Source organism: Pinus tabuliformis, chromosome 9, assembly GCF_031772625.1.
Source record: "Pinus tabuliformis cultivar Carrire ecotype Pingquan chromosome 9, CPIR1, whole genome shotgun sequence".
In the NCBI taxonomy this organism is placed as follows: Eukaryota; Viridiplantae; Streptophyta; class Pinopsida; order Pinales; family Pinaceae; genus Pinus; species Pinus tabuliformis.
Window position 1 is genome coordinate 151,075,407 of NC_142307.1, and position 15,308 is coordinate 151,090,714.

Sequence of the window (15,308 nt, forward strand, 5' to 3'; positions counted from 1 at the left end):
GCTTCTCTGTTGTTTGATTGCTTCCATCGTGGCCATCCTTCTGCATACCAACTCATTATGTCGTGACTGCTGTAAAAAAATAAATCATGGTTTTATTTTTTTTACTTTCGCCATTACCTACAGCTGTTCACCATTCATTCCTTCTCATATGAACCATGCACGCATAAACTATTTCAATTTAATGGCGCATATCCTTACCCTTTTCCGTATTACCATCATGCCCATCGAATTGTATTGCCATAAGTTTGAGAATGTTTTGAAAGCCTGTTTGAATCATATCCCCTGCCTAATATCATTTACTCCGCCATACTCATTTGCCATTTTCAGGATGCAAAAAGATTATGTTTTAATACAGTGCATATGTTTAACACATTCCTTTGTTGTATGCAAATGGTTCAGTGCGCATATATTTCCTTATGAAATATTGCCTTATATATATTTCGTTGATGTATTTCCCTTAAAAACAATGCGCATGTTTGATGATAATAATATTACCCTTTTGCATATTATCATATACTTGCCATCATATAACTTTACACCATGCATATATAAATAATAGCATTTCTTCTTATGCGCTTATGATAAGGTTAATCATTTCGATTTGCACTTATTCCATATGTATTGCAATGTCTTCCCTTAATTTTAAAATGACCATTTTTAGGTCATGTTTAAAATTGTTTCCATAGGACTAATGCTTGCTTTTTTTGTGCAGGTGCAACTTTTTTTAATTCCTCACATTGATCCATTTTTGCTTCTGGCTGAGATGTTGGCCCTCAGTTTTGGTCTATTTTTGCTTAGGGAAACTTACCTAATTCTTATATTTTCCATCCATTTTCCATCATTTCCATCTCATTTTGATGTATTTTATGCATATTCAGGTGTTTAATTTTAATTTTGCAATTTCTAGAATTTTTTATGAAAATTGAGTTTCAAGTGCAATTTTGGACTGAATCGGAAATTCCCGTAATAGCTATGTGGATGACATGTTTGCAGGACACTTGGGCTCGAGTTTGATGCATGGATGGATAGCTTGGGAACTAGGACTAAGCTAACTCCACTTGGTTCGGCCAGAACAAGCTTTATTAGGCCCGGTCAAGGCTGGTCAAACATGACTAGTCACCAGAAAATCCCTAGGAAATGGGGCAGTTTTGAGATTTTATGGGATTGACCATATTTCTTGGGACGAATTGGATGAGTTCGACTTAGATAGGTGGATATGAGTAGATATGAGTGTTAGAGATAATATAGATCAGTTTGTTTCATTAAACCTCTATTTAAAGCCAAGACTTTGATGGCTTTTGTAATGGAATTTGTATGGAACTTTTGTATAATTGGAGTTGGGAGCTAATTTGAAGAACTTGTTTTCATTCCAATTTGTTGTTCATGCTTGGTTGATCTACTGAAGTTGTTGTAGCTGAGATTTCTTCAAGTGTGCAAGGCAAGGGTGGAGGGCCCCCACACCAAGCTAAGTACACTTCTTGGTTCAATTTTCATAGTTTTCATAGACTAGTTTTTGTTTCAAATGTATTTAGATGTGTGATGATTGTTCAATGAATATTGGTTTAATTCTAATCTACATATGAAGGAACACACAGGAATTTAAGTTAAATTCCCCTTCTATTTGATCTTGAACTAAAAGTGAATTTCATTCTCCTTTTCTTATTTGAAGTTATTTATGCATTTCTGGTTTGAAGCAATGGTGATTGTGATATAGTAGGATTGTGAAGGAGGACAATCTGGACCTCCTTAGTTAGGAGCCTCTTCTTTTACATCTTCTGCATCATAAACCATTGTTAATTAGTGCTCTTAGATTTATCTTCATGAAAGTAGTATTGTAGGGAAGGACAACCTGGTTCTCCTAAGTTAGGAGCCTCTTCCCTCATATATTACATAAATGAAGTAGAAATTGCTAAAATAAGTTTATATTTGTAATATGTACTTCCTTAATTCTTCAAGTTTTATCTTCTAAACTTGATTATATCTGATGTCCATATACAGTGGATTTGCCTCCAAGTTTTACAAACCCGGATTGATAATTAAATACTTGTGTTAATTTAGTCAATAAATTAGCTCAACATTTTGGCGCCGTTGCCGGGGAGGCAATTATCAGCATAGTCAAAAAAAGATAAACAAAAACACTAAAAATTTAGTTAAGATACAATTCTCTTAGTTATGTTTCTTTATGCCTAGAAATAGAGATCCTAAAATTAGGTTTCCACAACAAAACCCCCCAACAAAAACATAAAATCAAAAAAAAAAAAAACTACAAAATCCATTTGCAAGACAAGATATAAAAAATGATGTTAAAGAATAGGCTACAACACTACTCCATTATTCAACATTCTTTCTCATCAAATCTTTATGATCAGAGAAATTTTCATGTCCAAACATTCATTAAAGTATATTTTCCAAATTTGGATATGAGTTTACTTATGATCTTGTTACGAAAATGGATGCACTGGAAATTCTCTTATACTTGAGAGAATGAATTATTTTTCTAAAATAGAATAGGATAGGATAGAATAAATAAACAAGTAGAATGAATTCACAATAAGACTTCCATAATAAATTTGTTTCAAACAATTTCTTCGAATCATTGTTCAATATTCATTTGAAAGGACTACATGGAAAAATGCAGTAAGAACAAGCCTATTTTGGGTAAGCATATAGGATCATTTTGAAATCATGGTTTATTTACATATCTCTTGAAATCTAGTTTTGGAATCCATTTTGAAGTTCTCAATTTATATCACAAATAAAAATGTGATCAAAATCAAAACTAGGTCTCAAGTGAAATGTTGAGGACAGAGTTAGTACAACCTATATATGAAGTGATAATGGGAACATTTTTATCTGAAATTCATAGGGAATATAGCCCTTTGAATCTAGTTTCCAAATCAATTTGAATCACTTCAATCAGGTATTATATGAAAAAGTTATTCTTGAAATACTAATTGCTTGTCGAAACATCTGCATGGTGACAATTCTAGGTCTTGACTGTTCATTGGCATATTTTAAATACCAAATCATCTTCTTTTCAAAACCTGTTTATACGGGAGATATATATTCAAGTCTAGTTTAAGACACAATTTGAATCATCCCATTTGGAGGTGAAATGAAAAAGTTATGCCACATTTAGTGACTGCATGTCTTCAAACCAGCATAGCAAAACTCTGTCTCCTAGGCCTGTTCATCACCAATTTTGTGATATCAAGCCTAAGAATTTTTAAAACGAGTTTCTACTGGAAATACAAAAATGAATTTACTTTAATCTCCAAGTGGAATTACATTGATCTGATATTTATCGAAGAAGTTACGCTTCTAACAGTGACTGTTGGTATAGTTAAAAATTAACAAGAAGCTCTATCAAACATGGCACTCCTTATAATTTTTACCATATCATTTTAAGCCATTTTGAAAACCTGTTTATACTGGAGGAAGCCATATGAATTCACTTCTACGTGGCTTTGGAATCACTCTAATTCGATATCAAACAAATATTTTGTAAACAAAATGCCACTACGAGGTCTAGGCTGCCCACCATTCCTCAAAGGGGTAAATAAATGCAATTTGTTTGTATATAATCTTTGGACTTGTTTTCTAAGAAATGCTTGTAATGATTTACATATTTATTGGAAGAAGAGAGACAATACACCTCTCTTCCTCCATCATCTAATGTTGTATTGCAGGCAAATGCTATGTTTTTGCAGGTCACAGGAAGAATGAAGGAGTGAAGTCCATGGATGAAGTAATTTTCAAAGTCAAATTCATATTCCAAAATATGAATACAAATGTTCAAGTCAAAGCAAAGTGAAAATTCACCTGATGTTGAGTTCATTCAATGAAAATCAAACTCTTGAAGCTTGCTCTTCAATGTTGACCAACAACATCAACAAACCCTACAACATGATCGAGATCAAGGCAAAAAGCCATGAAGACAATCATTAGGAGAAGCAATCAAGTTCAGTACCATGTCAAGTCACATCAATCTTCAAAGAAGCCTTTCATATTGAATTCGTATTTTGATCATCATCATTTGTTCATGATTTGAATTCATATTGTTCATCATCCATACTGTATGTTAAGCTCCATGACCAAGCATGTTGAAGTCCAGACTTACTACTACATCATGACTTCAATATAAACTATTTTCATAAGCTTTCATACTTCCCTACTCCATTACACCCCACCTCCATTCAGAAAAAAAATAGAAAAATTTCAAAAATAATAGAGTTTGGTTGTTAAAATCCATGAAAGTGGGACAATACAAACTCGAATTCATATTGGAAAACCAACTTGCTTGGCCAATATGAATTCTCTATTTTGTTTTGCCATTTCTTCAGTTTGCGTTTGCAGGAATCATCCTCCAGAATAAAGAAGACTTGAGGACAAGTCTTCCCATCAGCAAGGGGGGAAGGTTCACAAAAATAAACTTAGTTGTGCAGCTGAATTGACGATGGAACTTGTATTGTTGGCAGTTGGGACCTGAAATATTTTTGAATTCAATTGCAGAGGGACCTGAAATGTTATCAAAAACATGTATATATTGCATAAAAATGTACATGACAAAAGGGACCTGAGTTATTATGAATCAATTGAAGAGGGACCTGAACGACATCAACAATCAATGGACCAGAATCAATGAAGGATGCTAGAACATAAGGCATAAATAAGCTCTATCTATCTACGATATTTGATCAAGACAACTTCATCCAATATTGTTAAAGAACAACAACATTCATCCAATACTACAGGGAAGTACAAGAATAGTAAGTGCACAATTTTGCTCTTGTAAATTCAAATTTTTGTAGAAATTTTTAGACTTTGTTGAAATTGAGTTAATACGTGAATGCACATTCATCACATTTTCCTCCTTCTATACCCATTAGCCTATGTCCATCCTACTACATTTACCCTATACCTAATCCAATGTACATATGTACATCTTATATTCATTCCATAGCCCTAACATTTCATAACCCTAAATATCATTCTCTATTTACCTATATTTATTTTCTACATTCCATATTCATTTCATAACCCTAACTATTTTTCCGTAAAGCAAAAATAGACCAAAACTGAGGGCCAACAGTAAGTCAAACAAGGTTCACTTGGATGCCAACCAACAACAATACTAGCACCCGGGCCATCAAAATTCTCCACAAACACTCTACCTTCAATATGCATCTTGTTGGGTTGTTGGGTCCTGACACAGGTTGGGAGTTTAATTAGACAAACAAATCCAGGTACTACTGGCCCTTTCAGCAACAGTCCGTGCAGTGCAGACTGAGGTCTCACCCAAAGCAGTATGGGGGGATGTTGGAACCAGGTTTCCGCACCCTTGAGATGTCTGAGGGGTTTGATTTAGTCCAACTGTGAATACCTTCACGCATGTTACTTCGCGTAATTCCTGGACCTATATGGCCTTCGCAACCTATTATCTTTGCCTTCGCGTAGCCCTAACCAGGGACTGTGGGGCTTTCACACTGCTGGAGCAGTGATCTGCACTATTTCCCCAAGTCACGCCATGGATCTTACTTATCTCCTTATAACAGTTAGTTATCTTCACGTAACTAGATACCTTTTATTACATTCACTTACTCAGCATATTCATATAAGTTCGTGGAGTAAATAACCAGTAAACATGCAATTCATACCCAATATACTTTAATGCATAAAACAGGAAAATATACACAGAAATATGGTAAAACTTCTCTTTATTAATGTTTCAAATGGTTATAGACTCAACCTACCCTGCGCACTTAGCTGCAGGGGTCTGCGCACTCAACTGCATACTACTAGGCATATGCGCACTCAGCTGCAGAGCCTTCTCCTACTCTATGACCCAAAGACACAAATCTACACTTCAGATACTTTTCTATCCTTATATTCCATTGTCATCAATCCATTTTATACAATCCCATGGTCTGCCGACCATGGGTAGTTCTCTCAATCTGACACTACATTTACAAAAGTAATGGTGGACAACTCTATGACTCTATTACAACATCGCGCCCCACACTCGCAATTCGCTAAGTCTTTACAATGGTCTTTAAGCCCTAAAACTTTCCATGTGGGGGATTCCACGCCCAACAGGCCTCCAAAACAAACATCATGACTCACCCTCGAGTCACTCTGTCAGTGCAGAGATCCTTTCGCAAAGACCTCCCAACTCTGCTCAAACTGCTACAAGGTCGGCAGTGCACTGAGCGGCTGCTTGTTGAATCTCATGTACTCATTGTTCCGAGACCGCGTTGTCGTAACTGCTCCCTTGCATCTGTTCCTATGTCCCCAACAGCTGAGACGAATCTGAGCACGACGAGTCTCCCATTTATGGTTTCTAGGGCTGGCCCACTGTAAGCAAACACATCCTTAAAGTTTGTGCTCACCTGCATTATTATTTATGTCAATTCAATTTAGTTCAGTGCAGTGCATGTTAATGTAAAAATTGGCGCTTGCATAAACGGTAAACGCTTAGCCAAGCCGAGGTTTCTCTTCCTCGGACTATGTTTCCACGTGGTTGGATAAACATTGAGACGTAGATCCTCGAACAACTGGCGCACCACACTTGTATAATTGGAACGTTTCCAACTAATTTAATAATAGATTTTTAGATTTTTAATAATGAAATAGTAGAGGGCATCACCATCACCATAGATTATTCAACCTGTAGTATGTCTCAACTTTGTGCTAGAATTTAGGAGTTCGTGTAAATCACATTTTGAACCATTTCTATACTTGTCTATCCTTTTTTTTATAAAAGGTTATTGTAACAGGTGGGGGTAGGTTTTGAATGTCCATAGGGAGTGGGAATTTTAATTAGTTAATAAAGGTTTAAAAGAATAATGATTTTCCATAATTAGATTAATTAGTTAGTTTAACGAATTTTACTTATGGTTTATAAATGCAAATAAATGCAGTTTACTATCCAACTTTTCCCACATTTGAATATTTTTTTAAAATTTTACAAAGTTTATGTAATAATAAGTTTATACATGAGCATTATAAATCTTATTTCTTTCTCACTTATTTTGTTGTGTATTATGGAGAAGGGTACGATGGAGGAATTGGCCTAATGGGTGATGTATGTAGGTTTATTTGGCTTGGAATTAAGATGAAAATTGCAGTATTTACCTTCTTCTAGATGCAAGCTCCTTGTCCAATAGCAATGGATGCAAGTGTGCAATTATTTGGCTAGAGTTGGACTATGTCTATGTTATCCATCTTTGTAGTAATTTTCTAAATAAAGATATTTGATAATTTTAAATAATATTTCCCTCTCTAAAATGCAATAAAATATTCCTAACGGTTAGATCTTGATTTATTCCAACATTTTTTATTATTATCTTAAATCTAGATCTATCATAATATTTTGTTATAAATAGTATGGTTTTCTCCTCATTCTTCACCATGACTATTCTCATCGTCCTGATTATTTCCTTGTGAGATTTGAGCTCCCATCTTTAGTTCAGGCCATCACCGTTTCTTCTTACCCATTACATACACTTTGAGAGACAATGAGTTGAATCAATAGTTGAAGCATAGGGTACAAAGGACCCATCCCAAAGAGGGGGATCTCTAGATCCAAGTCTATACATTCTCTTCACATGTATAAACATTTATTTTCAATAATAGAATCAAAGTTCTGCTATTTCCATTGGATTCTCAATATATCATTTTATGGTACATGTTCATTTATATTTGTATATTATTTGTTGGAGGGTTTTGATATTTTATTTTTCAGATCTAAAGAGAAATGAAAACCATTCATTTTTGTTGTTAGGGTTATATGTCACGATTAACATAAGTGAAGGATTTTGGTGCAACTTCCAAGAAACTTCATACCAACAAATGGCAACTCGAGTAGCTTAAAAATTTAGAACCCTAGTGACTGTTTTTTCGAATTTTTTTTTAGCAATTTTCAGGATTTTTTGTTTCTCTAAATTTTCACTTCTTTTTTTTGGATTTTTACTCTTTGGTTGAAGAATATTTGTTCTGTAGAAATTTCAATAATATAACACTTATTCATAGAGATTATCTTTATTATACACTATTTGCGCAATGCATGCATAATACATAACCTCCTCTACCATTGATCATCAATTTGCGGAATTAAAAAAAACAATCGCATGTGCGCATTGAAACATCAATCACACATATCAACACAGTATGTAATGGGGAAAGGACACAGCTGAAAACCCACAACTATCTGTATATTATAATGATAGAGAACATGTAACAATACATAGTACAATACTCCTCACATGTACTCAGTACTATCTCCACATGCTACACACAAACTAGCACAGATGTGAACAAGTTACAGGTTCAAATCTCCTCCACTATTTTGCCTGCCCCTATTGCGCAATCCAAGTTGAGAATAGATCAGATCCAAGTTCGAATTCCCATGGCTTGTACTGTTCATAACGTGGTTTAGTTTCTTTGTTTCTTCAACAATTTTTTTGTCTAATTCCATCTCAATTTTGGACTTATCAAGGTTTTTTCTCAGAGCTAATCTTTGCTTCTAAACTATGGCAGTTATTTCCCAATCAATGATTAATCCATTAAAAACCTCTTCTTCCCTTTTTTCATCATCAAGCTTGAGTTTTAGAGACAAAATTTCATGTTTATATATTTTTATAATCATTTTCTCCCGTTTGTTGGTCAATTGTTGTTTCGAGAGGTTACTCTCATCTTCTAGCTTCTTACAATTATTTTCCTTTTCTTCTAATTGTTGTGCCAGATTGTCTTCACTCTTAATAGCTTCCTCAAACTTTTTACTTTGGTAAACAAACTCTTCATACCTTCTTCATCTCACAACAACTTCTCTTTTTTTTTTTCTTCCTTCAGGTCATCTTTAATTCATCAAGGGCGTTGATGAGCTCCCCTTCAAGATCTACTACACTTTCATCTTCTTCTTCCTTGAGGTTTGATTCGTTCTTATATTTAGATTTAGATTCTAATGCCATGAGTAAGAATTCATCAACCTCATCTTTTGGAGACTCTTGCCTATTTCCTTCTAATGCAAAACTATCCTCTTTGGAGTAGAGACCATTTTTTCTTGAAACGATTCTTCTTATGATATTCTTGAGCTTTATCTCTGCGCTTCTGATCCTTTTCCTCTCTTGTCTTATCTCAATAAGGAAACTTGGAGGAAAATTTCTCAAACCTTCCACATTCAAAGCATTGGAAGGGTAGATGTCCCTTATACTTTCCTAAACCATGTTTTAGCTTTCTAGCCAACTAAGCAAACTCTTGATCAAATTCATACTTGGAACATTCTTGGTGATATTTGTGTTCCTTATTCTTCATTGAGGGTTTAAATTCTACCTCCTTTTGCTCAAACTTCTCTTTTTCTATTCTCATCTCATAGGAAGTGAGAGTTCCATGTAGCGCCTTCATTAAAAGAGACTTTAAGTTTGATATCTCTTATGTAGATGAGATCCTAGAACTGAATCTCATAGGAAGAGATATAAATACATTCTAGAAAACTACTTCATTCATGAGTTGTTCTCCAAATCCTCTAATCATATTTTCTACCTCATTAATCTAAAAAATATTCTGGTATATTTTCTTCTTTATTCATTCTTAAGCTCTCAAACCTCATTCTAATCGCTTGAAGTTTGGCTTGCTTAACTTTCTCATCTCCTTTATAACTATTCTAGAGCTTGTAGCATACTTCCTTAGTTGACTTACATTGAATTACTTTTACAAGGTCATATTGATTAAGGCCAAAGAGAATTGCACTCTTTGCCTTTTCATTGTTCCCATAAACATTTTTATCATTTTCATTTGTAGGAGGGGTTTCTCGGACAATATAATCAACTAATACAAAACTCCAAACATCTACACCTAGGGACATGCGATAGGCTTCCATACTGACTTTCCAAAATACATAATTTGTACCATCAAGTACTGGTATCTTACTTGAATAAGCATCCTGACTTTCTGGTTTAGCCAGGATGCCCTATCAATTTACCTTTTAGTGGTAAAGTTATTCCTAAAGGAACCTGTATCTGATACCAATTTTTGGGATCATGATTTATGTTACACTAGAACTCATAGGTGTTAGTAAACAGACATATTTCTAGAGCTAACAGATCCTCAAGTGATGGTTAAGGACATGTCATGAAACACACAGGAAGCATTGCCAAGTACAGTAAGGGGAGCTATAATTTTACCATGAGTGTTCACAATTATTTTGCAGTATCATTTATTTCCTAAAAATCCCCTTAAAATCGAAGTGTTTTAGGATGGGGATAATCATGGATATTCAAACCTAGGAGCCCAAAAGGCACCTTTGGAATGCTTCATAAAAAATTGGTCATCTCGAAAGAGTTTCAATGAATTATCAGCATTCTCTATGTGTAGTTCCAATGCTTTATTGTAGACCATAATATCGTCAAAGAAGACTAGAAAAACTTGCATAGAAAGGCTTTGAATTTTTTTTCATAAGGCTCTAGAAGGTTGACGAAGTTTAATAAATATTGAAAGTAATCACAAAAAACTCATATTGACCTTCATATGTTTATTATTGAAAAAATTCTCTCCATGCTTTTCATCTAGAAGATCATTAATAATTAGGACACTTGCACTAGGTTCCTTCCTTCTTTAATATCAAGACTACTACTCATGAGTAAGGGCTTGTAGTAGGTTGTATGACCTCCACCTTCAATAGTTCTTGAGTGATATTTTTTCTTATATCAATTTGTGCAAAAGGGTGTTAATAAGAACGTACATTTTGTGGTTGAATTCCTAGGATCAAGGGAATGTTATGTTAGTGCTTTCTTTAAGAATGGATAAACTTAGTCTTTGGTGTTTGAAAGACTTGATGATTTTTGTGAAGGAACAATTGAAAATTTAAGAGTATTTCTTATGTCAAATTATGGATTATCCATAACTTATATGGAATTAAATTGGCAAATAATTCTAGAGTGGCCTTTATTTAATAATTTTTCCATACTATGGGCATTGACTATTTCAAGGGACCTTACCAAAATCCATTGAAGGGTGTATACATGTCCCCCTTTAGAGAAATCTATATAGATTTCTTTCAAATACATTATGAGTGATCCCAATGTGCATAGACACTCTACCCCCAATATTATATCATAGCCACCCATATCAATGGAAAATAAATGGGATTTGAGTTGATAGTCTCCGATATAGAGTTTGACATTTTCACATTTTCCCCCACAGTTCATTATACCTCAATTGGGGATCATGATTTAAAATTTGTGTCCTAGGCATTAAAAACAATGGGTTTATTCTACCACTCTCTTATGAATGAAAATATGAGTACCACCATTATGAATGAGGACTACAACATTATGGAACTTGATGTGGTCTATGAAGTTAAAATGCCTGATAATGCACACATAGAGATTAGGGTTTCCTCATGGAGAAGTGGAGGTTCAATATGTGCCTAAGCTTGAGTGCTGGTGTATACAACTTATAATGATGATGTCTATTTAATAGTTATGAATTTGGGTATGGCCTGAGTGGTCACAACAATTTGGAACAATTTATTTTCTTTAGACCTATGAATTAAAGCATATTTTTCTTTAAACCTATACAACTTCATTTGTTTTTTCTAACCCTGAGTGTCTTCAAAATGAGGCTTCCTTCCACATAAAAAAACTATTCAGTTGCAAGGAGGTTGTAAAACCTAGAAATGGAAATTACAAATGCACCACTAATGATAGGAATATTAAGGCATGGGATATCGAAAACACGAGTTATGGATGGAACTCATATTTATTATTTATTGAGGGAGTAATACATAAACTGCCAATTGTTTATCCAGGGATGGGAATCATAAACAATAGAGATGGAAATCACAAGAAAAGGCACCAACAGCCTGCATGAATTTGTTTTTGTTAATTATCCAAATGCTTAATGCCCCTGTTAGTTATCTAGGCATGGGAATCACAAATGCACTAGGTCTTAACTTAATCCAAAATTATCATTCATTAGCTTGAATCAAGTCTCTTGTAACTCCACAATGTTTACCATCATCAAATGGAAAAAATTTCAACAAGTAATTGCAAAATATCTTACGTATGGGTGATGAAACAGAGTGGCCTCAAGGGTTCTAAAGCCTCTGAGACCTTCACTCGCTTGATTTTAATGGATTTGAGCTATTTACAAAAATTTATAATGAATTAATGTAGTTTTAATTATGTCCCTAACAAGAACATGAGAGTCCCGCCCAACTACAAATTCATATCTACTTTGAATGGCATTTTCTCACCCGAATCACTCTCAAGTTTCAATGCCCGTACTTGCTAACATAGCCATCGATTACAGGGATAAAAATAACCATAAAAGAGGCTTGTCAAGTCTTGCAGTGCATCCCTATGGGACTAGCATAAAAGCCCATAACTAAATTGTGTGGCCATCTAATTGATCTGTAAAGCTTACCATTTTCCAAGAGTACAACAACTCCTGACAAACGAAAAAAATTATACACAAATGCCTAGCCATTTGACATGGAAACTACAGGCACTAATACAAGTACATTTGTTCAACCGAGGTCCATGATTTTAAGCATATTTGATTCTCTTTTATGTGTACTATTCTAGTTAAAAAAAATAATTTTTGGTAGGGGTAATTTATTGGCTTTTTTTATTCCTTAAATTTTGCACACTATGCTTTTATCTTTTACTTTGGGTATTTTATGAATGATGTATCAAATTTGTTTTTTAATTGGGATTATATATGAAATTAAAATATCACCACTTTTCATTCATATATAAATTAAAATACACTATAAATAGATTTTATTTAGTTTTTAGAAAATAATATTAATTAATAATATAATATAAACCATAGATTTTTTAATCCATTCATTTTAATTGAGTTTAAATGATTGTTTTTAACATTGGTTATTCTATGATTTTAGTATTTTGTTAAAAATATATCAAAACTAATGTTTATATATATATAATCTAAATATATATATAGAGAAATATATTAAATAACTATATATAAATATGTACAACTTCATGTATAATAAAAATTTATAAAACTAAAATATTATTTTTTATAATATCTATTTAAATTTAAATATGTAAATACATATAACATACGGCATATATGTACTAATACAATTTTTGCAATTTAAAAAATTCTAGTTCTTTCGCTGCACTTTTGGAATAATTACTAGTATTTTTGGAATAATTATTAATATTAGTTCATACGGAATTTATAAATTTACGAGTACCAAATGAATAAAAGTTTGTTTGTGTTACTGATCGCTATGCTTGTTTTTATGCTTGTTTTTATTCCTTAAATTTTGCACACTATGCTTTTATCTTTTACTTTGGGTATTTTATGAATGATGTATCAAATTTGTTTTTTAATTGGGATTATATATGAAATTAAAATATCACCACTTTTCATTCATATATAAATTAAAATACACTATAAGTAGATTTTATTTAGTTTTTAGAAAATAATATTAATTAATAATATAATATAAACCATAGATTTTTTAATCCATTCATTTTAATTGAGTTTAAATGATTGTTTTTAACATTGATTATTCTATGATTTTAGTATTTTGTTAAAAATATATCAAAACTAATGTTTATATATAAATATATATAATCTAAATATATATATAGAGAAATATATTAAATAACTATTTATAAATATGTACAAGTTAATGTATAATAAAAATTTATAAAACTAAAATATTATTTTTTATAATATCTATTTAAATTTAAATATGTAAATACATATAACATACGGCATATATGTACTAATACAATTTTTGCAATTTAAAAAATTTTAGTTCTTTCGCTGCACTTTTGGAATAATTACTAGTATTTTTGGAATAATTATTAATATTTAGTTAGTACGGAATTTAGAAATTTACGAGTACCAAATGAATAAAAGTTTGTTTGTGTTACTGATCGCTATGCTTGTTTTTATCCTTCCAAGTTAGATCAGAGTTTCTGCCAAAGATGTACTGATCAGAAATATATTTATATGATTGATTGTGAATGAACTTGTCAAATATATCACAAACTGCCAAAACAATTTGTTACAGTGCCATCTCGTGATAGCAGAGTGAATACAAGTTGGGTTCGATTACAACCTACACTAAGAGGGGTATGAAGTTTGGTACAGAGCTGATGATGATCATGAGATGAGAGGACCTCCCTTGAGGTATTCAGTCAAGGCCAGCGCAACGAGGCCAATCATGGCAAAACGCCCATTCAACATCTCTGCCCCAGAAGACATTATTTCCTGTGATTTGCTCTCTTTGGACACTCCCTTGAACATGGGTATCAGAGAAGCAAGCGTGAAGAGAACCGCGCTTCCAATAAACAGTGGAACTCCTCCGCTGGCCAGTTGGGCGGCGAGGTCTTTCCCGCTCGCTATCTCCACCCCGACAGCTGAGACGAATCCGAGCATGGCGAGTCTCCCATTTATGGTTTCTGGGGCTGGCCCACTGAAAGCAAACACGTCCTTAAAGTTTGTGCTCACCTGCATTATTATTTATGTCAATTCAATTCAGTTCAGTGCAGTGCATGTGCATGTTAATGTAAAAATTGGCGCTTGCATAATCGCTTACCGTCTCAGGAGGGGTAGAAGGTGATCGCCTTGACTCCGGCTGTGGATCCACATGACCCAAATTAAGTTATATATACAATAACATAAAACCTTATAGAATAACATAAAACCTTCTATTCGTGGATACGGAAACAGCGACAGAATTACTAACCCCTGCCATGCATTTTACTCGAAGCTGCCTGCTGGTTGTTGACCTTTCCGCTGGCCTCCGTTGCAGGAGCGATGCTCCATTCATCGCCATTACTGATGCATTTACAGCGGCCATGATCGCAATATAATAATGAACACTATGTATGAGAACGAATCTAATTTATATGGACTTTGAGAACAATATGAAATAACTAAAGAAGAATAGCCACTATTGATCTGTTATGAGACTCCAGGGCTGGTTATTGTGTTATATATAAGGATGTGGAGGCCATACGGAAAAATCTACCGTCATTCATTGAACGGTAAACGCTTAACCAAGTCGAGGTTTCTCTTCCTCCGACTATGTTTCCACGTGGTTGGATAAAAATTGAGACGTAGATCCTCCAACAACCGGCGCACCGCACTTGAAATAGTAGAGGGCATCACCATCACCAAAGATTATTCAACCTGTAGTAAGTCTCAAATTCGTGCTAGAATTTAGGAGTTCGTGTAAATCACGTTTTGAACCATTTCTATCCTCCTCTATCCTTTTTTTATAAAGGCTTATTGTAACAGGTGGGAGTAGGTTTTGAATG

General features: G+C 33.7%; 1 protein-coding gene across 1 annotated transcript; it reads right to left on the minus strand.

Annotated features, from left to right (window-relative positions):
- Positions 1–13,968: 13,968 nt before the first annotated feature.
- On the minus strand, positions 13,969–14,940 carry LOC149147570 (early light-induced protein 1, chloroplastic-like). Its single transcript, XM_089439068.1, has 2 exons — positions 14,723–14,940; positions 13,969–14,496 (listed from the first exon to the last, which is right to left on the minus strand). The coding sequence occupies exons 1-2, from the start codon at positions 14,846–14,848 to the stop codon at positions 14,149–14,151; spliced, it is 474 nt and encodes a 157-aa protein (XP_089295194.1). The 5' UTR covers positions 14,849–14,940; the 3' UTR covers positions 13,969–14,148.
- Between the last annotated feature and the right edge of the window lie 368 nt (positions 14,941–15,308).